This window comes from Vanacampus margaritifer, chromosome 12 (genome assembly GCF_051991255.1).
Source record: "Vanacampus margaritifer isolate UIUO_Vmar chromosome 12, RoL_Vmar_1.0, whole genome shotgun sequence".
In the NCBI taxonomy this organism is placed as follows: Eukaryota; Metazoa; Chordata; class Actinopteri; order Syngnathiformes; family Syngnathidae; genus Vanacampus; species Vanacampus margaritifer.
In genome coordinates, this window is record NC_135443.1 from 17,176,345 (window position 1) to 17,204,221 (window position 27,877).

Here is a 27,877-nt window from a genome sequence, read left to right on the forward strand (position 1 = left end):
AGGGCTGAGGTCCAGTTTCAGGAGGTCATACCGATAGCAGAAAAAGGCAAAGTTGCAGGTCATATGTCATTCATAATCAGTCTTTTTATTCTTCCAAGGCACAAACAGCACATGTGTTTGCATGGCCGTGAGCTCTCAGGATACATTCAGGGTGCATGGGATACATTACGCGCGTACATAATACTGTAATGTACATACACCCTGTCGCTCTCAGCAAGCGGCTGCTACATGCTCACTACATTCTGTCCCTTTAATGACGTCATTGGCGTGCATGTTTATATTGATGAGCGCGCGCACACACACAGTGATTCTCCATTTAAAAGTTACATTTGCCCAGCAATCATACAAAACACTGTATAAACCATAATGTGAAAGTAAAAACAAGAGCTTAAAATGTATAGAGTGGCACTGGTTGCATTACATTTTGTTAACTTGTGATGCCACCACTCCAAATACATGATGACCTCAAAACAGTTCAACTGTTAAGGAGATAACACAGGAAAAGAAACGTTACACATTGCAAGAAAAAAAAGTGAAATAAAACAAAATAAAGTGTGTGGTGGTGGGCTCTTTGAATTATTATGATTTTATAATGTCATGTAATGTCAAATGCATCATTTGGCTTTAAAATAAAATAAAAAAATAAGCAGCCATAAAAACTTCACATTTAAATAGGGATGCACATTTGATTGTGGCTATGTGGGATTTTTTTTAAATTAAAAATATTATTTAACTGGTTGAAATGTGCAGCCAAGTGATGTTGATATTCTTTTGACAACAAACTAGTTGAGACTGAACCAACCACTCCATTTTGCCTCAATTACAGTTTTTCTCCATAGGTTTGGCACATTTCGTGAAACTGAGATGGCATTTTCAAAATACCACGGACAAATCCCAAAACCACCTTAAATTGTTCTCAACTGAATGGCATTTCTCATTGCTTTTTTCAAATTGCCAATGTCTTTGTACATGTCTCAATTGCCTCAGTGGTAATGTGCAAATGTTTGTGTACATTTAGCCTACAGTTTGCACAATGTGCCCACATTTAGCACATTTTCCAAATGAATGGATCTTGCTGATCGAACTGGATTAGTTGTCTTTCAGTCTAATGGCTGTCCTCTCCAAAACATGTCAGCAGGATTTGAGTGTGTAATCATAATACGCAAAACCATCTGTTCAATTGTCAAAATTAGTCCAGCATATCACAGGGGAGCAGTGTAGAGGATGGTTGAGACATTCACACCGTTTTTTTCCTCGCTGCATTGAAAGGGAAAATATCGGCTGCGATGTAGATGAAAACCTTTGGCCAAATGGAGAGCAGCGTATGGATGGCCAAGAGAATGAGGATGATGGCCAAGAGGGGGAAGGCTAGTGAAAGTGTTACAGTAGTTGGTTCTTTATTTACGCTGTGTGCAAGAGTTTTATATATAATTGTATTTTGTTAGCTGTTGTAAGAAAACATCTAATGATTTTGACTTGCTCACAGAATGCCAAAGGGAAGTTGCATTTTGGGGGCACTGACTACTTGTATGACATAGAAATTTGATTTTGACACATAAGTGAGCTGTTTTGGGAGAGATATAAACTTTTGCAGATGATCCAAAGAGTTGTGCAAAATCATCCAAGTTCTTTTTGGCAAAATAACTAAGTGAATGCAGATGAGTCAAAGCAATTGAGAAGGATCTTTGCAGTTGTGACTGTACCGACTCTTTGTTTGGGAAAGGAACTGGGATTGAAGCATGTGTGACCAGTTTTGGGATAGATATGTGCTTTTGCTAATGAACTGATAGGTTGTGCACAAATGTAAGTCTGTTTGGCCAAATGAGCTTGCAGTTTTGAAAATGTCATCTCAGTTTCAAGAAATGTGCCAAGCCTATAGAGAAAAACTGTAAATACCTTCAAATATCACACATCTAAAATCGATCATTATGCCCATCCCTATAAAGAATCATTGTCACGCACACAGCTAATGCTAAGCAAATACTTCGATAGTCACTCATTTATGAAATTACGCATTTCATCGCCGAGCACCTCTACTCCAGAAGACTTCATAGTTCAAGTATAAGCGAAATGTAGGCAATGACGTCACACCTTCAAATTGACACACAGGTCTTCAGTCAGCAGCGTTAATGATCAAAGTAAACATGAGCGGACGAGATAAGAATCTCTCACAGCTGAGCGTACACACACAAAATACTTCATTATTAAGAAACAAAGCTGTGTTAAACACAAAAGTCCTATCACAATGTCTCAAGTTGCCTTTTAGAAAATAGAAAACATCTTCATGCAAAAAATATATAGCTACCTGCAATCAACATACCAAAAATATATATTAATAAAAACACTTCCTTTGAGTCCACTTAAAAAGGGACAGGAAGAGCTTTAAATGAAGCACATCTACAGTGGATGATGAAGAATCATCTATGTCTATGTTGCTACTTCATTTTGTTTTGTTTTGTACTCTTTATAGTGTGTGGCGCTGTTCATAAAGTCATTGCCTCGTTCACTGGTACCAGGGGGTCTTGCGCACCCAGCGGAGGGTGAATCCTGCATCCGTGCGGATCTTGATAGAGGCCGCCTCAGCTTCTCTCACCGTCTCCTTCACGGACTGCATCAGGTTCTGGGCGTTGTGGACCAGCATCTCTGTGGCCTGCACAAAGCAATGAGACATTGGGAGGAATGACATGATGACAGGGAAGACACAAACTCATTTTTTTTGTTTTAATGTTGTTATTATGGAAAAAGAATCAATAATTGTGTCTATACAAATAGTAGGGTCTCTCGTGCCTGCCCAGTGCCCACCCATTAAGTGAGATATGCATATAATGTTTATTTTCATCTAGAAGTTCATAAAAGAGTAACTGTTGTGTGCGCTTTGGCCACTAGGGGGCAGTATAGCAAATATAGACAGACTACAGGTAGATTTGAAGTGATCCAAAGAAAAAGAGCATATAAAACTACAGTTATATTATCGGTAGTCATTTTTCACAGTGGATTAAAAAAAATAATACATACCTGTGCGCATTGCTGTATGATATGTCTGCTTGTGTTTAATCTGTTTTAAAGATTTACTATTTTTTGTAAAGCACTTTGTGACAGCTGAGGCTGTTTGAAAGCACTATATAAATAAAGATGACTTGACTTGACATTGATGCTTGTTTCATTAGCCTGTTGTTTATGGTGTTTTACATTGTGTGCACACAACACTAAATGTGGTTTGGTTAAAAACACAGCATGTATGTTCAGTTATAGTAAATTTCAACTGGCCTCCATTTTTAAAGAATTGTTCACTATCTGCCAAATTGCTACAGCTGGCACTTGTAACTAAAATTTTTGCAAAGGAGCATCGCGTCAGATCTAAAAAACAAACAAACATAGTAGATCAAGTTATCTTTGTATGTAAAACATAAAATCCAAAATAGGCATATGTATACTATATATTTGGGGTGGTTTGAGGTGTTTACTAACTGTAGTGGATATCACACTTGAAGTTAATTGAAGCACAGGAAGTCAACTCCCCAAAAACTCTTTACCAATAATATATTTTATGAATTCCAACTAGTCTAAACACTTTATTCTGATTAAATTTGCATTTGTGGAATATGAATGCAGCAGCAAATCCACCATTCAGGGTGCTGCCATTTTGCCAATTTCTATCAACTGAAAATGACACCACAGTTACTCAAGACTCAGGTAATGACCAATCACAGCTCAGCTTGCGAATGTAACGTGACCAAATTTAGAAAACAGGCCAGCTGTGATTGTTCGTTACCTAAGCCCTGAGCACCTGTGATGTCATTTTCTGTCGACAGTGAGTGGCAAAATGGCTGTCCCGTGAGATGAATAAAACGGGTGGATATAGCGATTTCATCCATATTCCACAAATGCAAGATTAATTAGAATACCAAGTTTAAACTAGTGGGGCGCTCCATAGAACATATTATTGTCAAGACAATTTTGGGGTTGACTTCCTCTCAATTAAATCTGTTATGTGAGGAAATAATTTTTGAATCCCTAATAGTCAAATGACAACATGAATCTAGGTGCATGGTCATTTTACCTGCTCGGACTCCTCCTCACTAATGTTTGTTCTCCCCAACATAGTTGCTTTCACAGTAGAGAGGATCTTCAACTGAGTGCTGATGGTGGGGATCCGCTCACACACCTTTAACAAGAACATTAAGAAATAAATGATTAAGGATTTCAACGGATGGAATGGATTGTAGTCTAATGGTGATTTTTTAAATTTTTTAAATTTATTTTTATTGGGGCAGTTGGCGCAGTGCTCCCCTGGTCCTGCAGAGGACACTGCTGTGAAAAAAAAGTGTCGTGTTTTCTCACGAGGCAATGATTCATTTAAAAACAAACCTGCAGCAGGTTCGTCCTGATGCGTCTGTCCGTGCACTGCTTGGCCACTTCCTTGGCGAGTCTCGTCACCTCGTCCGACGCTTTGGCGATGTCTTTGGCGCATTGGATCATCGCTCGCTTATTGCCGCTGCCGCCGCGCACTAGTCGGGACATCTCGGCCATCAGCAGAGCCATGCGCTTGGCGGCCGCGATGATGTCGTTGCCCTGAGATGGGGACGCGAGCGAATGATAATAGAGGTGAGGAGAAGGAGGATGGATGAGGGAATGGGATGAAGAAACTGTACTGGACAAAAGTATTGGGAAAAATCGACTACATTTTGTGCAATTTGTGCTTGCAATTTTGTGGCAATACTTTAGAGAAAGGCCTTGTTCTTTCCCAGGCTTTTCTTTTCAGTTTCTGAGCCAGCAGGCTCGCCCCCCAAAAATAAATTTCAAGTCTCAATTGTCAGTTATGGCTGTAAGTCCCAATACTTTTGTCCACATATTGCATGAGGTTTCCAAGCATTGTTCTGTTAATAAAATGATGGGTTAAAAATCATGAAAATGGCAGCGAATGCTCTTTAGTAAGTTACATGCAGAATATCATTGTGATATTTACATGCAGACCCGCATCTCAGTGCTTTAAGGTTAGTAACTGGGGTTGAAACTACACTACATCACCCAGACGTCTTTGGGAAACTGTCATACTTGGCATCACAGGTTGCCCTGACAACAAGTGATCGACAACAGTGAGACTCCTCCTTTAAATCACCAACATAAGGGAGGGGAATCCTGAAGCTAGTTGGTCACAGTGGTGCACCAGTAAAAAAAAAAAAAAAAAAGCCATTCCATCAACCGTCAACCTTTAGTACAACTTTAACACCATCTGAGCAGCCACAGCTGGTTGGAGGTTGCCATGGTAGCGGCAGATGCAAGTTTGAGTGACGCTTTTGTTTGTTTTTGCATGCGTGTGTAGAGAGAAGTGGTGGCGTCAAAAAATCCAGCGGCAAAAACACGCTGGTGACGTCATGTCAGACCTTGCTGGACCATTTGCGCGCCTCCTGGTGCAGAGCCTGGGCAGCCGCCAGCATGGGTTGATTGACAGGCTGGTTGGAGGGCATCAGCAGCAGCTCGGGCTCATAGTCATCCTCACCATCAGTAAACTCATCTTCATCGTCTACCTCTACTGCCTCCTGGCAGGGCAAGGAGGGGACGGGGTGTATTGGCGGCGGTTGGCGGAGGGAAAGAGGGAGGGAGAGAGCCAGGAATGGAGGGAGGGAAGGAGGCATTTAGTACACTATATGAAAAGCAGTAGGTGGAAGAACAGAGGAGGAATTGAAGGAGGAGTACAAGCATCATGGAGGAGCAGGAAGGGAAGGCGGGACTGTGCAGCGGAGGCGAGGCGGGGGCAAATAAGACTACTGCAGCCGTGATTCTGAGGTTGTGATCTAACAGGAAGGAGGCCTTCCTCCAAAATATGAGCAGGATGCAAATAAAGTGACTGACACGTTTTCCAAAGACTGATGTACATAGACAAGACCTAAAGTAGCAACAACTACTTGAATCTCACGTCACAAATGAAATATGAAGAAATGATTCCCCTCCATATTAAAACCCAAAATATGGAAAACCACACATAAACACTACACCTTGTATACCTCTTATCCTCAGTAGGGTAGCAGGTGACCTGGGGTCTTCAATACCTACAGTGGTGCCTTGTGATACAAGTTAAATTTTTGTTTTTGCTTTTTGATGCGAATAATAGCACTCTATAACAACGTACCAAAAAAGGGTAGTAACATAAATAAAGAATGTAAAGAATTATTTAAACAGTTCAGCATGATTTAATGCTGCAATTCTTTTTATATTGTGCTGCTCCATTCTACTTGGCAGCTGAGGGGGCAGTATAATACTAGTCATGCAGGCACAAATGAAGACTATTATAGTATTTGACTCAGTAAGGAGCTGTAATATTAGTCTTTTTTTTTTTTACAGAGGATATTATCTGTCTACATCAGTCGCTTAAAGTGTTCTAAAACTGTAAATATCGATTAGCGGGACTATTTTTTTTATGGTTCTCACACACTTAACGCGCATATGAGAAACCAGTCATGCAGTTTTTTAATTCTTTATTTAGGAACACAAAACATTAAAACATATCAATACAACAGCCAGGGTGAGACAAATAAAAGGGAAAATAAATATGTTTGAATGAGACAACAAGTGAATAGTCAGGCTTAGTAAACATATGAAGATAAAGTGCTATTTAAGTGCACTCCATTTACTATTTAATATTTTGATCAAATTGGATTTTTCACATGTTGGACTATGGAGTGATTCTCGGGAAAAGTACAATAAGTAAGGAATTCGAGTTTACTCGGGGCTAATACGAATCACGATTGTTAATCCTTTAGCATAGCATAGGCTAATTTTGTTGGTGTTTGTGTAATATTGCATGTGTTCAGAAAATAAGGAACAATGAGTATTTATTCCACTAAATTCAACTCGCGTTCAACCTTAGTGGACCTCAAAAATGAAAAAAAAAAACCCATTTGTTGTATTTTTATTTAATTATTTATTTATGATATATATTATATTAATTATTTAATTTTTACTATTTTTTGAGAGGGAGGCAGGGGGTGATTAATCGATGGAATAATCAATAGGAGAATCCATCAAAAAAAGTCGTTAGTAATAGCACTAAAAGAAACTATTGTAAAAATATATTATATAAGTCCACACAAATATTAAGTTATATGTGCTTTATCAACCATTCATTATATGTAGCATTAAGTGAGCAGTTCATTCTTAAGGCTACATTATTTGGTTGATTTAAATACACATGTGTAATTCTCTTAGTTTTAGGTTTAAATTGACAGCAAACTTCACCTGGGAGTGGCATTAAATGGACTGAACTTCCTTTTTTGATGAATTGTGCACTGTTTGGCACTGTTGCTTATTGTGAAGTGAGCTGAATTGAGTTCACTACACAGTCAAGTCAAAGCAAAGAAGTTGTCTGAATAATGGCTTGCATCTAAAAAAAAAACGACTAAGTCGGATCACTCGTACCTCAAGGCACCACTGTAATATCAAATCAGCTGTCAAAGTGCTAACAAAAATCCTTATCTTTGTAAGTAACATCAAATGAATGGAGAATTTGAGAACTCCTGATTGTGAAGCCGATATGCTGCTAATTCTATAATATTGAAAACTGCAAAAATAAACCGCTAAATCAGAACTTAACTCAATTATTCATAAACCATCTTCAGGCTTCTGGATTGTGCGAGTGTACTTAAAAAATTGCCCAGTAAAGGTGCGTGCGTGTGCGTTTGTTCCTTTTAGTTTACCAGATGACAGTTTCCAGTTTCCTTCTGAAATTGGAATCAAGCCCCTGATGTCCACATTTCAGCATCAGCATGACTCGCAATATATGAATTCACAGTCAACGGAGAGAACGTAATGTATTCCATGACCACAATAATGAATGTCAGTTTTACAAATTGAAGTAAATATGCATATTTGGACCAACCTTGCTGGACCACTTGCGAGCCTCGTCGTGCAGTTGTTTGGCGGCCACCATCATGGGCTCACTCACGACCTCTCCGGCTTTCTGCTCCGGGAACTCTTCATCCTTTTCTTCGGGAGGAGGAGGACGAGGGGGCGGCACCTCGCCTTCTGGTAGGGGCGGCTTGGGGGGAGCCTGCTCATCACTTACCTGGATAGAGAACACATAATCGGTCCAAATTTGAAATTCCATGACTTGCACTTCATGACAATGCATGGGTTAATGACAACAGTAAATAAGTGTTGGGCTTACTTGGAGCTGATCTAAATCAGGTGGTGGCGGGGGGAAATCCAGCTCCTGAGGTTGGAAGGCCTCTCTGACTTTTCCCACAGCGGCCAGGATCCTCAGACAGGAGTCCAAATAGGCCTTCTGAAGCCCTGTGGAAGGGTCAGAGGTCATCTTGTGTAATATACACAAATAGTTGATGGCTTCTACTGAGTGTGTGTACCTTTATCTTGTATGTTGCCAGCCACCGCCTTGGCGTCCATGACCATGGGGGAGATGGTGTGCGACAGGACGTCTGACGCGTGTTTCACCAAGTCCCTGAAGCGCGGATCTTCTGAGTTCTCCACTTCCCTCTTGGCAACCAGCAGAACCCGATTTGCTCGCCGCGCGATACTCGTCGCCCCGGCAACAAGCATTTGGGGCTGAACATTCGCCATGGCAACCCGGCACTTGTCGATGTCTTTCTTGATGGCTTCCTCGGAGGCGTCGAGCAGTGACTTGGTGTCTATGGCCTCATCCACCAGACCTGGACACACACACACACACACACACACGAACATATGCATATTACTCCAATGAGATATTGTTACGCGTTATAGTGTCCCTTGAAAGGCTCTATATAAAAATGAGCAAATATTTTGTAGAAATGTAAATTGAATTTTAATTTTCTTTTATTTGTTAAATATGCTATGAAATGTTAAGACTACCGTAATACCTAATTAAAAGGCTAAACACCTATTATTTTCTATTCTACTATACTAGTATAAAGTACAGTAAATTTGTATGTCAATTTAATACAATCTACTGATATATATAATGTACTATAATGATTTTTTTTTTAGTTACTTACTGTTCTTGTTTAGATTTTTTTTGTAGACTTGTACCCCTTATGTCATAAGGACTCTTAATCTTTATATGAAATGCATCAATATATACTAACAATATTACTCAGTACAGCTAGCCAAATTTTCATTATTTTTTAAAATTATTTTAGCCATGTTAGCCTTATAAAATCCTAAATAAAGATGAAACCATTTTATAATCACTTTACACACACACACACACACACACACACACACACACACACACACAAATAATAATAATAATAATAATAATAATAATAATAATAATAATAATAATAATAATAAAAAATAGAATCTTCTCACCTGTGAGTTTCTCTACATTGTCGATCCACTGGTTCTTCATGGTGTCAAAGTGCTCATATGCTGCTTTGTTCCCAGGATTCTTCAACAATATCCGAGCAGCAGAAGTTACCTGGACAGGGGCGGACTTACCATTAGGCAAACCCAGGCAATTGTCTCTGGGAACCTGGATTTCCAAGAGGCCCCAAATCACCTCGTGGAAACTGATTAAAAAGGGTTTCTTAGATTTGAATCCATTATTATTTGTTTTCATTCATTTATTTTCTCTAACTCCCATTTTACAAAATCTTTGCAGCAGAGGGCCCCATGAAAGGGTTTGCTGGAGACCCTCAAATAATGATTGGACCATAACAAAACACGTCACGCGCCCACACGAAAGTGTGTCTTATCTTGAAAGAAATTAAGACACATGAATAAAAAAGAAACAAGCACCTGTGGCGTGAGTTCACGGGCATGTTTGACCGCAGCGTGAATCCCCTCCACCGTGCCCTTATTGGCTGTTCCCACAGCAGCCGCCTTCTCAGCTGTTGCCCCCAGACGACCTGCGTGGGCCTCAAAATTCCCAGCACGCTCTTCGAAAACCTAGGAACGAAACGAAAAACGAGGATCACAGAAGACTCAAACATCTTATTCACCGCAATTCTCCTGTGAATCTGTGCAGACCACGACCGACCTCCTCTCTGTTGGGGGCGTCCGGGGGTGCGGTCGCAGACACGGCCAGCAATTTGATAGGCGTTGTGGTGTCACTGAAGACGTCAGATACTTCCTGGGTCATCACCTCCTGCATTTTATGCCTCAGGTCCTGGCGTGGGGACATACTCCATTAACAAGCCACTGGGTGGCACTCTCCACCAGGGCATTCAATCAGATGACAAGCATGCCTCTAGAGTCGAGACTGAAATAGTATAGCTTAATTTTATTTGTTTACACTGTGGGGCTTTTGTGCTTTTGATTTTCAAAACAGATGAGCAATGCCAAAAATATAACTTTTATTCATATTGCACTTCTCAGACAGGACAGTGTTTTAAAGATTTAAAATATACAAACATAAAACAGGTCTTCAACTTAATTAGAGCTCGAATGTGATTAGTTAATTCTGAAGGTAGCCGAATCCCAGTTATTAGAGGGTAACCATATTATTACAGTTGTTTATTTCAACATTGTGGGCATTATGTGGCCTGCAGCACTTACTTTGCCAATTCCTGGATTGCACCCACCCAGATATGTTTTTATATATTATGTGTCAGTCGATAAATTTTTTTAAATCATAATTAATCACATAATTTCCATAGTTAACTCGCAATTGTAAATTAATCACGTTATATCCATTCTAAATGTACAATAAAATATATTTTTTCATACTCTTTTTCATTAAAATAAAAGTCAACAAATATGGCTACAAAATACAAATGTGGTTGTATCTTTTAGTTCACTGATACAGTCATTTTATATTAAGTAATTAATAAATTTATAGTTAACAGTTACGGTTAAAAGGATTACGAAACATTGCATCATAGTTTTGTGTTGAGGTAATTTTGTGCCACCAGGTAACATTAGTGTTTCATGTTGGACATTGGTGACAAGAACACTTCATTTTTCTTTTCAAATTCAGAGCAATTGGTATTTGGAACATAAAAAAGCATGCACAACAAATGTTTTAAATCTCTTGACATCTCATTCAATGCTTAATGCCATTTAAGGCCTTATTTTTTTTGCAAATTCCATTGAATAATTTCATGCTTTTTAATGACTTGCGGAAACCTCAACATATAAAGGCAGTGTACTACCTTAAGGCTGTCATGTAACTGTGCGGCAGTCGCCCGAGCGTGTGGGGCCTCGGCTTCCCCCCTGCCAGCCATCTCTGCCAAGGATGTCATGAGAGCCTCTGCTCGGTCGCAACGTCCCATCATGTCCTGGCGGTATGGCCCCAAGAGGCCTCCTGCCAGTCTCCTGCCTTCTCCAACCATCCCTCTGATAGCCGCCTGACCTGAGGACACGAAAATGGTCAGAGGTCGTCCTCCATATCACATTTAAATACATGCTATCAGCTTGCTCTTGGATTAAAACAAACATCTATGGAGGTGATGGAGGGAAGGAAAATTCTTATATATATATATATATGTAGGGCATAAAAGTTAAACAATAATAACAAACCTTTATTAAAAAGTAAATACAACTTAACTGTATTCAAGCAGTGATTCTTTCGCATACCACAAGGGGGAACGGGCATACCTCTAGTGTTAGCAGTATTACAATTTGAAAATCAAATTCTGAAGTCATGAATATTTAAAGAGCTTGGGTGCATCTTCAGCGGAAGGTGAAAAGTGGAAGACAGTACCTGTGTTCCACTCTAGTCTCTCACACTCTGTTCCCGAGAGGCAGCGTGGGAGGGAACAGGTGACAATTAAAAAAACAGACACACATTACCAAGAATTTAAAACATGTTCTTACTTTTTTAATGTATTTACAGCTCAGGATGCTTTCAGCCTGTTTCATATTCTTAGCTCAAATAGATGGAATTGCAACTACTGTTATTTCCTCAATAAGTGTCTGTTTCATTTCCTCAATTTTCTACTTGACGGCGTGTCAGTTAGGCGCATTATCCACTTAACTTCTTGCTGAAATAGATGTCTCCTTTTTTTCCATTAGAAAAAAATAAGTGTGATTACCTCACTTTATTTGCGCTATAATTCAGTAACTGACAGTAACTGCTGAGCTCATTTAAACCCAGTTGCTAACCAAAACAGAAGAACAGAAGGATTTTGGCGAACCCACTCACCTACACCTCTGTCATCTATTCCTGGGTTGGCGACCCAGCGTAGCGCTTGTTCCATTTTGCCCTCCAGAGTGACTGCAGGCTTGGCGGGCCTCATGTTGGCCACAGCTCGGTTGGTCTTGGCCTGCAGGGTCAGCAGAGCCGCCCCGATTTGTTTTGCCAAGGCACGGGCTTCCGGACTGTCACCTTTACCTCTGAGACAACAACGCAACATGGAGGGAAATTTTTGTAATGATGTGCACAAAAAGGAGCAGCCGATATAAGGTGTTATCCAAAGTCCTCTCCACCTTTAAATGGGGGGGGGGGGGGGTATAATTATTATTATTATATATTATTGTTTTGTTAAAATCCCAACATCTCATTAACCCAGGGTTAGACAATCCATCTTAAAGGGAAATACCATTTATGATGATGCCATTTGTGATTTTGTACATATTATACAGTAGATTTTATATATAGAGATATTAACCTAGACTTCACGAGAGACTGAGATTTCCTGACTGAATTTCAGGTAAATAAGTCTTCTTGCACTTAAAATATACAGTACAGTATATTACTAACACAGACAAGGACAGAACTATTTTAAATCAATAAAGCACAAATACAACAAAAAACATACCTAAAATCAATAGAGTGCCAGTACAGGCTTCCTGGTCCTGTATAGCCAATCAAAAAATATTGTGCAATTTATGCAGTCATGTCTCAAATCATATCATGGGACAAAAGAGTTACTTCACATGTTTATATCTGTTTCCTTTTATGGTCATTGCATTCAAAATTTAGGGAAATAACGATTAATGTCATGACTCAGCGGACTTAAGGAACCAAGTAGGTCATTCCTTTGAATAAGTGGCTCAAATCCAATGTCATATTTCCCTTTAATTTCTGCACTCATATTCTGTTGCGTTAACCCTCCTGTTATGTTGTGGGTCAAACTGACGCGTTTGAAAGTTAAAGTAAATGGAATTTTACAAATTTTTAAAGCATTTTTTTTACTAAAAAATATCTCTGATGAGTGATCTATGAGAGTAAATATTGATTGAAATTGCTAGTGATGGAGTTAAGGAGAGATTTAAAAAAAATGTTTGTTGAAATTGTTTGATTTATTTAAATTAAGCAAAACCCGGGTTAAAATGATCCAGGATAATTATTGCTGCTTCTGAAAAAAAAAAGGAATCACAAGAGTGCAAATGAAGTATTGGCTTTGTTAGTTAAGCAGGTTTGTATACACACAAAAACGTTCTGATACTTTTGGGTAATTACAAATTGACCCAGGGTGTTATTACTAATCCAAAGAAACAAATGTAACAGACCGATTGAAAAATTGTCTTTGTTATTAGTATTTAAAAAAAAAAGTGTTTGACAATGATATTTTGATAATTAAATACTTTCAGATCATGTTGACCCAGAAACATTAATGCTGTTCCTGAGAAATGAACATAATACACTGGATAAAAATTAGTATTAAATTTGGATTATACACGTTTGGATGACTAAGCACGCACCGGGTCAATGTAACGCAGGGACATTATTGTTGTTCCTCTCAAACAAACATAACAGGTGGGTTTAACCATCTAAAATCAAAATCATTAACCCCATTAGCTCTTCACCGTATTCAAACATTTTAGCAACCTTATCGAAGGACGGCTGCCTAACGTTGGCAGGCAACAACATAACCTCCATGCAGGTAAAATGTGCCAGGCATTTGTGACACAAGGCTGCACTCTCATCCTGGGAATGAAGGGTCTTAGAATTAGATGAAAATACAGTATATCCGTTAGTGCTGTCAAAATAAAATAAACGTACTGTTTGCGAAGCTCTACAAGTCTGGAAGTGAGGCCTGCAATCTCACTGATAGAGCGCAGGATGTCATCCCTGTCTTTGGGGTCCTCACACAGGTCAGCAATGCGTTTGGCCTCTGCGAGTAACGCCCTGATGTTCTCCTCACCCTCCAGACCGCCGTTCGGGTCAGCCAACCAGGCCTGAGTAAGATAAAATGAGAAAGACCATCTTGAGAGTTAAAAGTGCTCAAATCTCTATGTTGTGTTGTGTTATGAGACCTGTGCAGCATCCAGTCTCCGAGCGATGGCTTGCTTGGCATTGATAAGAGCCTCCAGTCTGCGAACAGCATTGTCCACTTTGCCAAATAACAAGTCTAAGCCCTGAGAGCATTGGCTTGCACGCTGCACACACGCTTGGCTCGGACCCTGGCCTCTGCCACAGATAAACACAAAAGTATGAACACATACATGTAAATGCATGCATATTTTTCTAGTGGTGGCAACAGTAAACTCACGCCATACCTAAATAAAAGATACTAGTGTAAAGAAACACTTTGGTAAAAGTAGAATTTTCGTTTGGCACAGTTTTTATTCCAGATTTCCTTCCTGACGTAGCCCACCTACTTTTTTATTTATTTACATCATGTCGCCATCCATGAAGGCTGAAAAAGTATGGAGTACAAAGTACAAATATCTGTTCTCAATGTAGATAGTGAAAATAAAAAGTCATTAAATACAGTAAATATTGAGTACAGTAACAATTATCAGGCATTACCTGACTCGAAGATCTGCAACCTGGTCGGACATTTGTCCCAAAGCTTTGTGTGTGGCCAAGATATCCCTCCTCTCCTTCCCGGCACAAAGCTCTCCCACCTTTCCCGCCTCGTCCAAAATCACACGTAGGGCGACCTCACCTGCTTCTCCTGGTTGGGGGCGACATGTCAAAACATTGTTCTATAATGCCAATAAATGCAACATAGAACACTCAGATACAAACCTGGTTGTCCGTAGGGGTCTTTCAGCCAACTTTTGGCTTGGATCATCTTCGATTCAATCAAGGCCAAAGATCTTTTCAGTACTTCCATATCCTAATAAAATTATTAAAATGGGAAAAATAAATATTCATTTTTAATTGCAATAATAATGAGGAAAAACACGTATAAAACTGTTTTTAATTTGTTTTAGTCATCCCAAAAAGCTTTTTTGATCACTGTTAAATCATTAATATGATTGTCAAACCTCATTTAGAGTCCAGCCCATTCCATAAAGAGCCTAATATATTGTATATTTACCATTAAAAACAGTAGTCTGTATTTCAACATTTCTGCTTTCTGATTAAATGGGAAATATTCACAACTTTGATAAACTGTAAATGATTTATATTGGCAGCAACGTTACTCTCATCTTTCAATTTTCTGAAATATCTAGGTCATTTGTTTTTAAAGCAAAACCTTGCACAACTACTGCTTTACACGCAATTGTTTTTATCTGTTGGTGAATCACTTTATGAATGACGTCAACCACTTTGCTGCCGAAGATGTCATATTTAGAGATAAAAATAAAGCATGACGTCCATCAACACAATGGCTCACTGAATGACTGCAGAGGCGGACGCAATGTCAGGATTTTGCTGCCATTTGGTAACTAATGTAAAATGGCAGCTTGTTTACACTAAACAATTGCTATGCTGATTCCATCTTAACAGCAAACTCCAGTTTGCCTTACAAAATGATTAATTCAAAAAAATCTATCCAATTGATAACCATCAATAACTATGCTCAATCCTAGTTTATAGGTCACTTACATGAATAGAATAGTCACAGCAGTCATTAAAACACTACATGCCAAGCATGCGATTATGTTATCAGAAAACTTCAGTTAGTTGAAAATTAACTCCAAATTGTGTTAAGATGCTGCTTATTTTTCCCCAAAATAAAAGAGGAAAAACATTTAACTTCCAGCTCAGAGGACGATAAAACGCTTGAGTGGAACTGTTCAGTAGGTCATGTATTACGCATGTGTCTGGACCAGCTTATTTTATATAATTCATGACCACGAGAGGAGGGCAGCACCTGCCCCTCATGATGGCTGGGACTGGCCACAATATGTGCACAGCAACCACTCAGACACACAAAGACAAATCATTGTGTGGACAAGTTATGTGCGTTGAAACATGCAGAGTGACAGGTCGGACAAGGGAAGTTTATCTTATCATCTCTGGTGTTCTAAAAATAAATAAATATAAAAGGCCTCAGAATCATTTCGGCATGAAGGCATTTTGACTTAAAACAACATCTTGTGTAACACACACTACATGAACTGTAGAGGAAATACAGTAAATGAGGTTACTTTACGTTATAAGAATACATTATTCAAGCCATGGTGGTTGGTGGAAAGTACAAATATGTTGTTACTGTACTGTAAGTAGGTTTTTCAAGTATCTCTACTCTACTTGAGTATTTATTATTTGGACAACTTTCTAGTTATACACACTACATTTGAAATCAAATATCAGTACTTATTCCTTACTGTGTCAAAATAGGCTTGTTAGTTAAAAAAAAAATCTACTGAAAAGAGTTGAATCAGTACTTCTACTCTACTATTTTCCTAGATGGGCGCACGTAAAAGGGAGCATTTGCGCCGTTCTGGGAGGGAACGTAGCCGACTTGTTCGCCATCCAATGGAAACGGCTCCCCTCGTTCTCTTTAAATTTCAAGCAGAAAAAGGCACGTGGTCTACATGGCATGTAGATGCAGGAGATCAGCGTGCGCAAAGTACACGTAAAAGGAACTACATGAAGATCAGCTGCTGTGGAGTGGGCACTTGCACTTCTACTCTGTAAAAGAATTGACAATAGAATTTATAGTAAATAACTGGCAAAAAAAAAGAAGTTGCCAGCTAATAATTGTAAAATCTTAGTTAATTACTATAAAAATATATTACATCATATTACTGTAAATATTATTTTTTTTTTTTTTTACTGTATATAAATTACAGTTACTTACAAAGAATACAGTAATAAACTGTAATTTATATACAGTAAAAATCTATCACAGCATATTACTGTAATTTTTTAAACTTTTTTTTACTGTATATAAATTAGTTACAAAGAATACAGTAACTGTAATTTATATACAGTAAAAAAATATTATTAATATTTTTAATTATTATAGTAATTAACTGAGATTTTACAATAATTAGCTGATAACTTTTTTTGCCAGTTATTTACTGCAAATTCTACAGTCAATTTTTTTTACTCCTGTATTTTCTTTACGTGTGTGACAACCTCCCTGGAGACACCCATAGTTTTGCCGTGGCCAGGGTGGTACTGTACAACATATTTTCAAGGTGATGATAATAATAATCAATAATAATAATTTCTACAATGATTCACAGGGATTGTCCTACGTTGTTGTCATATTTTGAACCCAAATCGCATAACACCACCTGCACCACAACTTAGACCTGCTGCTTTTAGCTTGTCTAAATTCTATCATATACTTTCTGTCAACAAATTGTCAGGTGTGCCTAGTGTGTGTTAAAAAAACTAAAACAAAACACCCTCAGTTCGCCAGACACCCAGCGAGGTGCAATGTGGCCCGCCCAAAAATTTAATCAAATATTATAATAATAATAATAATAATAATAATAATAATAATAATAATAATAATAATAATAATAATAATAATAATAATAATAATAATAAATTAGACTTGCCCCTGCACAAAAATGAAGATGTGTGCACGTGCACCCGAGTACCAAAGTAGGGCCCAATGCTTAGATTTTTTTTTGTCACCTGTGTTCAAATCACACAAACAGATGCACATATAACGATACACAGTGATGAGTTACATATATACAGAACATCATCACATCAGCTTGACTGAAACACGTGACACACATGTTGTTCAGTACCAGCATGGCATACACACTAAAATGTGTTAAACCAAGTGGCACACACACGTGCACTGGAGGCTGCAGATGGGGAGAGAAGCAGGCTTACCTTCTACAAGGAGGGAAAATAATGGAGGAGGAAGGTACAGAAAGAAAAAGGAAAAGGGGGTTACACCAGCAAGCAAAAAGAAAAAGTGAATCACAAAAGGTAAAGAGATGCTCTCTGCAGCAAAGAGGCTTGTGTGGATAACACAGTTAAACTATGTGTGGAAGCGTGTGTGTGTGTCTGTGTGTGTATGAGGAGGCCTTCCACACCAAAACTGCAACTAAATAAGTGTGAGGGGTTTAACTTGGGACGGTTTAAAATGAGAATCCGCATAGTCAGCTTAGGAGTACCTTGTTCGCCCAGGCGTCTTCGTCCCACGTGGTGAGCTGTAAGACTCTGATGATCTCGGTGATTTCGCCGCTCATCTTCTCGAAGGTAAATCGTCGGTTCTTCTCGGCCTCCTCCACGCCGGCGCCGCGCCCGCTCTTGGTCGCCACGAAAATTTTGATGGCTGAGGATGGAAAGACGAGCAATAATGATTGGAAGCATCGTCGGAAATGGGAAACGTTTTCAGCTGTTATGACCCACTTAAGCGTCGAGGTTCATTTGAGTTCATTCTGGATTTTAAAAAAAGATCGGTATAAGCAGTGGCATGGAGGGTTTTAACCTTGTTTTTTTTTAACTTTTAACTAATTTTTTTCACATCTCGTTAACATTTGAGACCAAAAATTGGCTGTTATTAGACTATAAAATTATGTTTTTTGTTTTTTAAACCCCATGTATTGACGATATGACACAGAAATTAATTGACTGAGCTTACAAATGCTTACAAAATCAAAATAGAGCCATGTGTATGTGATGCAAGCCATAAATGAAAGTTCAAAATGTAACAAAATAATTAAACTCCCAGCTATTTTCACTGAAGCAACCCCTTTCGCTCCTGGCTGTTTTACTGGATTTTGACTGATTTTGCAAGGCCCACAGAATATTGTGTTCTATTGCTATAAAAACATGACGTACAAGATTAGAGTCTCTTCTTTCAGCAGGAGAAAAAATTATATTTGTATCTGTTTCCGTTTTGCAGCAATTAACATTAGAATATCGCTGTGTTTAATCATTATTCACAAACCTGTTTAAAATACTAGGGAAAAGAGCTTGTTGCACCATCGCCCTAGTGGATCTCTTATTTTCTGCAGCCACCTGCTGGTCGTTTTTTGTTATAATTACCAATGCTTTAAGTGACCTCTTATAGTCAGAGGCTGCACCAAAGCCTTCTGTATGCTCAAAACAAACAAACAAACAAACAAACGTATAAATACAATATTTAAAATAGAATGTGTTTATAATTTTTTGGGAGCAAATGAATTAAAAAGGTTCAAAATAATCATAAATACAACCAAAAGAGATACTTAATTAATGAACAGTATGACAAAGTGAAGCTTGTTTTTATTGGTTGTTTTACAATTTAGTGGAAATTGTTATACTGCAATGTTCACTTTCAGTATGCAGGCGTAAAAGCCTTGGTGTCCCAATACTTTTGCCTATATAATAAAGAGTGTTTTCCAGCTCTTGTTAGTCGATCCAGGATAACAAGCAGCAGCTTGCGTGTGTGCTTGTAGTCAATCTCGCGGTACAACGCAACTAATGACTGTAATGATCAGTGTTGCTATAACAACCGTGCGGCATGCTCAGTGACCTGCTCTCTTTGCTTTTTGTGGCGCAGTCGGACCAACACGCACGTGGACACACACACACTGACCTGATATGAGAACAGGCAGCAGCTCTTTGACCGTGCTCATGGAGTTGATGAGCATCTGTCTGTGCTCCTGATGTGTCAGCTCCTGTTGCCTCTCCTCGATCATTTTTGACATCTTGGTCATCCCTGAGCAAAGGCAGCCAGTTTTTGAACAATTGAACAATTTAGTTGCAGGCACTGAGACAACAAATAAGTTTTCTAGCATATTTCTTGCATCCAGCATTGCAGATAAACAATGTAAATTTGCCTATTGCGAGACTAATAAAGGTTATCTTATCTTATTTTATCTTATCTTAGGATCACCCAAAACAAAAGTTTTAGGGCAAGGAACCATAAAAAGCCAAAATAAAGGGAAAGTCTAGTACTTTTAATAAATAGATTAATAAATATTATAAATTATATAAATTGTAGTTAAATTCAGCCACTGAAAAGTATTATGGGTATATCACCACAAAATCAAACATGATATAAAATGAACATTATCTGGTGGTGACCATTCATTTAAAATGTGGTCGCAGACTAGAGGCATGAATATCTCAATAAATGTCTCTACCCTAAATGCTCAGTTATTTTAGAGTATGACAAATGAATATTAAGAGTGCTGTAATTATTTGGATCCTTTGTGTATTTTGATGGAAGAATGTCAGAGGCCTTTTATGGGGTAGATGCCATGGACTTCCGACTTCCGGGTTTCACACTTCAGCGCCGTTTACGGCCACTGCTGGCCGCGTTCCAACACTTGCACCCACTTCCCTGCACACCCCAAACGCGCTCTCCCGTGGAAATGCTTCGGACAACTGAGACAGACACACTACCCACTCGACCCGTCGACGGGAACGCACAACCGAGGGGCACAAAGGCGGGAGCGTAAGTACTGGGATGCGGCCCACACGGCGAAAACCGGAACCGGAAACAAAGCAGATGTGTGAAAAACGGGAAGTCCCGCCTCCTCCGTGGCATATACCCCATAGAGACAGTTAGGAAGTGTTTTAAACTGTGGAGGAGAAAAATGCGTAATAGGTCTCATATTAATGTGTGCCTTTTAAGGGGTCCATTTATTTTTTACAAAATTTGGGCAGGGGCCAAGGAAGAATTGTTTTTCACTTTTGTTAACATTATTAGTGATAATGATTAATCATAGCACTCAAGTGAATGTGTACAATCTGGTGCTTATCCAAATTATGATAGTTTGGCCTTGTTGAACATCATCGCTCAACTGAGCTTTATACTGTACTTTATGTAGATGTGACTCTCTCTTTTCATAGCAAAGTGTTCAAAAATAGTTCTGACCTGGTCCCAGGTTTTTAGTGTACGTGACGAGGTCCTCCATAGTCTCCACCACTTCAGATACAGTCAGATATTCCATAATACCTTTGCACACGCGGATAATCTTACGCACCTGTAACACAATAAATGTGCATAGAGTAGCATCACAGGCGAACAAACGGTTAAAGGAATACTTGACTCATTTAGCCATTTTCAGTAGTAAGAAGATGATATTTTATCTATAATTAATTTGATAACTTCATTATTTTTCATATACTGTACAACTTAATACCTTTAAAAACACATTTTTCCACTTGCTGTCGACTGAAAATGACATTATGTGTGCTCAGAGCTGAGGTAACGACCAATCATGGCGTAGTTTGCGAATGTCACATGACCAAACCAAGTGACCGTGATTGGTCGTTGCCTCAGCTGAGCACCTGAGGTGTCATTTTAAGTCAACAGCAAATAGAAAATGTGTTTTCAAATATATTAATTGTACATGAAAAATAATCATAGACAAAATATGAACTTTTATTGGCGAAAATGGCTAAATGAGTCAAATATACCTTTAAAGTAGCACTAAGGAATTTTTCAACCTCAATAAAATATTTTCATAACTCTTCTGATGAAACATCGACTTAAAACTAGTTGAATGGTCCCTTTGCCATGGCCTGAGGGTGTCTGTATCATTTTTACTGGCACTAAGCAACTTTGAGGAGGATGGTAGGAACACTGCCACATTAAAAAACTACAAATGTGCTGACTGCTTTATGGCATACGTCAAAAGCTACCCCTGAAGAAAGGACAGTCAAGGATCAACATTAGCTCGGATTTCACTCGCTGGCATGAGCTAAAAAACAACGCAATGTGCTTTTCCTCATAGGAAATGTGGTCTTCCTTCAGATATAACAATACATTTAAAGAATATTGAAGCCTTTTATTGTTGTTTCTCAAGTGGCCCCTGTTATGTGCGTGTAAGTGTGTGTGCAGTCTTGTGATATGTATCTTGTGACTAGAAGAGGTTTGCTACTTCAAAACTAGCGATAAAGCACGGTGACCATAATGACGTGCTCAACGTGATTCCACTTAGGGAGTAGGAGAAGCCTCAAACATCTAACGCACACAGATTCTGTATTATGATAGAGGGAAAGTCATTTGATCTCACTGATTTAATCTAACTGAGACTCCCATTACTGAACTGCTTGGAGGTCTGAGCTCAATTCCTTCTCTCGTGAACCGCTATAAAAAGCTTTATTTCCCTGTAAGACATCCACACACCTCGGCCTCGTCGAACGTAAGCAGCAGGTCAGACGTGCCTGACAAAATCCCTCTGGATCCGTCGATGAGGTAATCCCGAGCGGGGACTGAGTAGGGGTCCGTCTTCAGCATCTGAGCCGCTTGGACCAGTTTAGAAGACGAGTTCTCCACCCTGCACACATCCGGAACATGTATTTCTTGTTTTTGTTATATTTCAAAAAGAAAACAAGGCTAAACATCTACTGTACATATAAGGCACAACAATGTTGGATGCTATGTTTTCTTTTTGAATATGCTAATGCTTGGTTATTACAGGTTGTCTTAAGTTGAATAAGGTGATGAATGTAAGTGCCTGAAAGAAGCCAAGGCACCTCCTCTTTCTTCTGACCCCCGCTGGTCAGGGTATCGATAGCTGCCAGTTCGTCTATATTTAGTCAGGTTCGCATTACACATGCGCCCCTCCTAAGCCCGGTGGGTGAGATTTACGATGTGTATGTATGTGTATACATGTGCGCGTGTGTGTGTGAGGGCGGGGGAATTGCTGCTTTTCAGATCTATATCTGTTTAAGATCTGGAATCTGCTCTTAAAGCTGAGGATAGACCAAGGCTGTTGATAATTCATTACATAAATCCAATGTTACATTGCTGCACTTAGGTCATTGATATCAATAATTCTGTCATTACAGGACACTAAAGTCAATGCAGCCTGATGTCAGGGGTGCAGCATTGCTGAGTCGGCGTTTTCAGCCGCCCTATCAGACCTTTGGAAGCATGCTGGAACACAACAAACAGCCTCTCAGCCGGGTGAATGCTTGATGGTGGACAAGTCACCCGTGGGTCGCTTCTGACCGGACACTCAGTTCAAAAGTGGCTCTTTGTTGCAACTGGGCACGCCGCCATATTTCCTAACATTAAACTGCTGGGAATTCTCTTTCGTATTTTTCAAAACAAGTTCTCTGTCTGCCCAGAGATAAAGTGGATTAATTCCATCACGCAGAGTCTTACTTGATAAATGCAGGCGGCATGTCTCTCTTTAGCACCTGGTCCTCGGTGGTCTGAACCGTTTCCTTCCCAACCTGAAACAGATAAATGGGAAATAAAATTTTTGAATCCAAAAAAAAAAGGTATTATAGGATATAAAACTTCCACACTTCCATCCATCTTCGTTAACACTTGTCCTATTAGTAGGTGAGCTGAAGCATGTCCTAAACTATGTCCCTTGAGTTAAGAGTATAATCTGTTCTGTGACCACACTCTTAACTCAAAACACTCATCTGAAATCCTCACCTTTCCACACTCAAACAAATGCTGTAATGTATTTTTAATAAGATAGCACTCTATAATATTGTGCGTCATAAAAAACATAGAATAATAAAATAATTAGGTAGAATGTGAAGAATGAAACAGTTTTTATGTTATATTGTCTGTCTACATGTGTGTGTTCAAATATCTGTTGCTTAAATGGTTATAAAACGCCACAGCTATCATTGCTAAGGGTTAGCCTATCAATAGCATTTTTTATTCTGAGTTAGCATTAAGCTAGTGAGGTCATTCTTAAAGGGGAAGTCAACCCCCAAAATTTAGTTTGACAATATGTTCTATGCAGCCCAACTACTCCATGTATGGTATACTGGTTAATATTGCATTAGTGGATTATGAGTTAAGTAGCAAAATCCAGCCGTTTTATCCATCTCAGCGGGCAGACATTTTGCCACTTGCTGTCGACTGATGATGACATCAATGATGCTTAGATCTTGGGTAACAACTAATCACAGCTCATCTAAAAAAAAAAAAAACAGGTGAGCTGTGATTGGTCGTTTCCTGAGCCCTGAGCAACCGTGATGTCATCTTCAGTCGACAGCAAGTGGCAAAATGGCCGCCCACTGAGATGGACAAAAACGGCTGGATTTTGCTTCATAACTCATATTCCAAAAATGTAATATTAATCAGTATGTTGTGTTTAGACTAGTGAGGTCCCATATAATATATTATTGTCAAGAAATGTTTAAGGTTGACTTTCACTTTAAGGCTATGTTGTTTGGTTGTTGTAAATACATCCAATCCCTTTGTTTTTTTGTTTAGTTTAACAGTAAACATTGACTGGTAGTGATAATAAACAGCTTGAAGCCTCTTTTTTTGAATAATTGTTCAGTATCTAACCCTAACTACTAGTTGAGTTCACTGCTACAATCCAATCAAACAGTATGCTAACTTATCTTGCGGATGTTTTCATCAACAGAGATGCAGATGGCTGGCAGAGGACCCACATTACACACAAACACGAAAGTGCCAACGTGGCCTCGCACACACCCGAGATGCAATTTCAGGGAGATGATGACGTCCGTCTCTCAGTGCTGCATTAGTGAACTTCAGTTAATAGATTTTGTGTGGGCCCCAGAGAGTCACAGTTGCATTCTTAGCAAGAAGCAACCACAGGCACTGTTTGGTATCCAATCTTACTGCAAAAGATTCCTTGAAACACGCAGGAATGAAGCTCTGCGAGTATAGCAGGCGAGTCCTGCTGCAGCTTCAGATAAAGGACCTGCTTGAGTGCAAGTGCTTCCTGTAAATGGCATCACTTAGCATTGATTATTCAATGTACAATTGCTGCATAGTTAATGTGCAGTTAAGTGGCCCTCCGTAGTGTCCACACACTGTCATTCCATGTGTGTGTTGAAAAGGCCTGCACCTGGTCAAAATGAAACTGGAAAATGTCCGCCTGAGCAGGTTTATAATCATTTAGACTCTAAATTTTAGAGTGATAATGATTGTTTGAATTTGTCTAAAGAAATATGGCAGGGTTGTTGTTTTTTAAGAAAAGGCAAACCTGCTAAGGAAATGTTTTCACTACAGAGACAAATGGCTGTTTCACCTCTGTCTAGTAGCTACTAAGCTAAGTGACTTTTTAACTAATCAAACTAGTAATTGAACTTGATTTGGATGAAGTGTGGTGTTTCTTGAAAGCACCTGATTTCATGAAATGTAGGTTTTTTTGGAGATTTGAGGATTCTGATGTCCTGTGAGTGTCACTTTTAAATTGTTGCTGACTGTTAAATCTAATTAAAAAGGCGTTTCCACTGTCTATGGACTAAGAATGCTAATACTAATAGCCTACAGTAGTAATAGTTACTCAATGTGCTTGAATATGCTGTGATGAAACTTTGTACGAAACATGAGTTTTAGATGCGCTGTAGCAGTAGTTTAAGTTTGAAGGTCTTCAGGGATAACCAAAAACTTCGTCTGTCTTCCACCAGACAGTTTAAAAAAAAATCTTTACCTCACCTGATGCTTTTGCATCAAAGTGCTAGGAATTAAGTGAAAATAACAAGTTGGAGTGCCGGCTCTAATTAAAACATGACTACTGAGTGGCTTTACAGAATAGGATGCAGAAGGACTCGCAAAGTAGGAAAGGTAATCCAGGGTCATCCAGTGAATCACATCCCAAACAGAAGCAGGTGACTCTTTTGCCCACTTCCCACCCGGCCTCACTTCTCAACAGTAAATCTATTTATTCCTCCCACCCCTCCCCCTCCCCCTTCAGACATACTCAGGAATGAGATCGACATCGCCTCTTTGGGGAGCTCAAACTTCCAAGAGCGTCTCCGTCATCGAGACAACTTCAGAGCTCACGCTTTTCCAAACATATGCACCACATAATCTTTCAAATGTTTAGTTGAATCGTCAGTCTACGCACGTGCAGCCTCTCTGACAGATTGACACCATCTTGTTTGTGTCTAGAAGAAGTGACCTACTTTTTATATACATGGCCCACCCTGCTGGGGGGTTAACAGCGTAACCGTATCAGTGTGCAGTGGAACTCTTTTACAGGTACATCTTTACATCAACTGACTCTCGCTAAAATAAAGTCCAAAAAATCTGTGGGCATCTATCATATCAAATGAAGTTTTTCTGCCCGGCAACCAGCAAGCTGTGTGCTCTCGTTCAACACTTACCCTCTATCTTTCTCATCCATTAGCGACCACTCGTCTCCTATTCAGCTGCATTGCTGCACATTAAGCAGGCATCATCAGGAGATGAAAATGAGCCCCCAAATCTTAAATTCCTAATTACATCTGATAAAAGCAGCTTCTTCTTATCTGGTTCTTAGCTTCCCAACAAATGCATCAGGGACACATCCACATGCCCGAGGCTGCTATTAGCCTCCCTCTGCTCGCCGTCTGGATGGATCTACTGAAGTGATCAGGAAAAGCAGAGAGACAGAGACGCAATCATGGGACACCATGGACTCTACTTTAACTATAGATTATTAATGACATTCAGGGTGGGGAACCTTTTCCTATCAGTACACAATTCAGTTTTTACTCTGTGAGGGACATGAAAAAATACAATCTAACAACCAAACAAATGTCTGCATTTTACTTTTGTATAATTGAGCGACCATTCCCGGGTTTGGGTCTACATGATCGCCCCATGTTTTTGTGGGTTGTCAAGCTGTCAAGCTCCAAAAGCAAGCATGTTCAGCTCATTAAGGACTCTGACAAATAAATGAATGGTTGTTTGTCTACAGTATATGTGCCATACAATTGAATGGCGACCAGTCCAGGGTGTAACCCGCCTCTCTGAAAAAGTCAGCGGCAATAAGCTGCAGCTCACCTGTGAACCAAATGAGTGCAAGCATTGTAGAAAATCATAGATGGCCAGATCAAATGTGCTTGTGATACGACCAATGAAAAGTTACTGCAGTACTTCTGTCTGTACTCACAAAGTAGGAGGAACAATTGGATTAAGATAGTTTGTCCAGGATTATTATTTTTTTAAACACTGCATTGCATTATTTGTCATTTTGTTTCATTTTAACTGAAGTATTTAAGTAACAGCATACAGACAGTGGGTGGCTGTTTATGAGTTTTACAATTTGCTTCTGATCTAATATGTCCCATAATAGGTCAAAGCGAAAGCAAACGACTGCTGTGTCTCTTGAGTGATGTCTCTTGACTTGGCCAGTATTGATTTTGCCAGTGAGAGCACACAGACAAAGTGACCCACTGTGTAATCTCAGTTTAAATTAAAGATGACCACAGTGTGTGTGTGTGTGTGTGTGTGTGTGTGTGTGTGTGTGTGTCTAATCAATCTTCCGCCCCACAAACTCCATTGAGAGCCGAGTGTCCATCTGATGAGCGAAAAGGGCAAAGTTGAACATGTTAAGTTGCGTTTGTGTGCGTTACTTCATTCATACATTCATTTTAATGGTGTGCAAAGATCAAGCACCATAAAAATGGGGCTTTTCTTAAAATGTGTCTGGCATTGATTGGACCACACGAACTGATGTTGACATGATGAATGGAAAGAAAGCAATTTAAACTCACATTGACTCACCCGCACAAGGTTGCTGACTGCAGCCTGTACCGCCTGCACCGGTACGGACAGGTCCGGGATGGCTTTCCCGTCCACCTCACCCTCTTCGTGCATGATGACCAGGTGAGAGATCTGCTGGGCCACCGGCTCCAGGATACTCTCGATGGTTTTAGTGTGAAACACCGGCATGGTGAACGACTTTTACCGCAGCCCCCCAACACACACACAAAAAAGGTGGTCGGTGGCTTCCTTGCACTGAAGCCCTCCTTTCTTGCTTTTTATTCTCTCCTCACTTGCGGGAGGAGCAACAAACACGTCGGCTCTAACGGTCAAAACTGGACCCGAGTCCCTGCGGTGGGTCTACCCTAGTCGCGCCAGAAGGAATCACCGCCCTCCGCCACAATCACCGCGAAGACTCAGCTTGCTCCGTGCCGGTGCTATGGAGGAGGCTCGGTACTGGGGCGCGCTCACGCGCCACGCAC

The 27,877-nt window shown here is 39.6% G+C and overlaps 1 protein-coding gene across 4 annotated transcripts; it reads right to left on the minus strand.

Annotated features, from left to right (window-relative positions):
• Positions 1-64: 64 nt before the first annotated feature.
• Positions 65-27,877, minus strand: LOC144061613 (vinculin-like). Of its 4 annotated transcripts, XM_077582196.1 has the most exons (24): positions 27,417-27,877; positions 23,085-23,155; positions 22,101-22,251; positions 20,844-20,952; positions 19,557-19,679; positions 18,148-18,308; positions 14,855-14,945; positions 14,633-14,780; positions 14,137-14,290; positions 13,883-14,058; positions 13,709-13,807; positions 12,080-12,270; positions 11,639-11,665; positions 11,088-11,287; positions 9,974-10,102; positions 9,733-9,882; positions 9,304-9,412; positions 8,361-8,663; positions 8,165-8,289; positions 7,877-8,062; positions 5,385-5,540; positions 4,369-4,572; positions 4,061-4,165; positions 65-2,650 (listed from the first exon to the last, which is right to left on the minus strand). In XM_077582196.1, the coding sequence occupies exons 1-24, from the start codon at positions 27,582-27,584 to the stop codon at positions 2,504-2,506; spliced, it is 3,483 nt and encodes a 1,160-aa protein (XP_077438322.1). In that variant the 5' UTR covers positions 27,585-27,877; the 3' UTR covers positions 65-2,503. The 4 variants fall into 4 exon arrangements, with proteins under 4 accessions (XP_077438322.1, XP_077438323.1, XP_077438324.1 ...); XM_077582197.1 differs by lacking the exon at positions 13,709-13,807; XM_077582198.1 differs by lacking the exons at positions 11,639-11,665; positions 13,709-13,807.

What these genes read in the sequence shown, in the direction of transcription:
- LOC144061613 (XM_077582196.1), bottom strand. Translation starts at nt 27,584, where the DNA reads ATGCCGGTGTTTCACACTAAAACCATCGAGAGTATCCTGGAGCCGGTG. An exon ending in TTACGTTCGACGAGGCCGAG is followed by an intron (nt 20,953 to 22,100) that starts GTGTGTGGATGT and finishes ATTGTGTTACAG; the next exon opens with GTGCGTAAGATTATCCGCGT. An exon ending in AGTTACATGACAGCCTTAAG is followed by an intron (nt 10,103 to 11,087) that starts GTAGTACACTGC and finishes TCCCCACGCCAG; the next exon opens with GACCTGAGGCATAAAATGCA.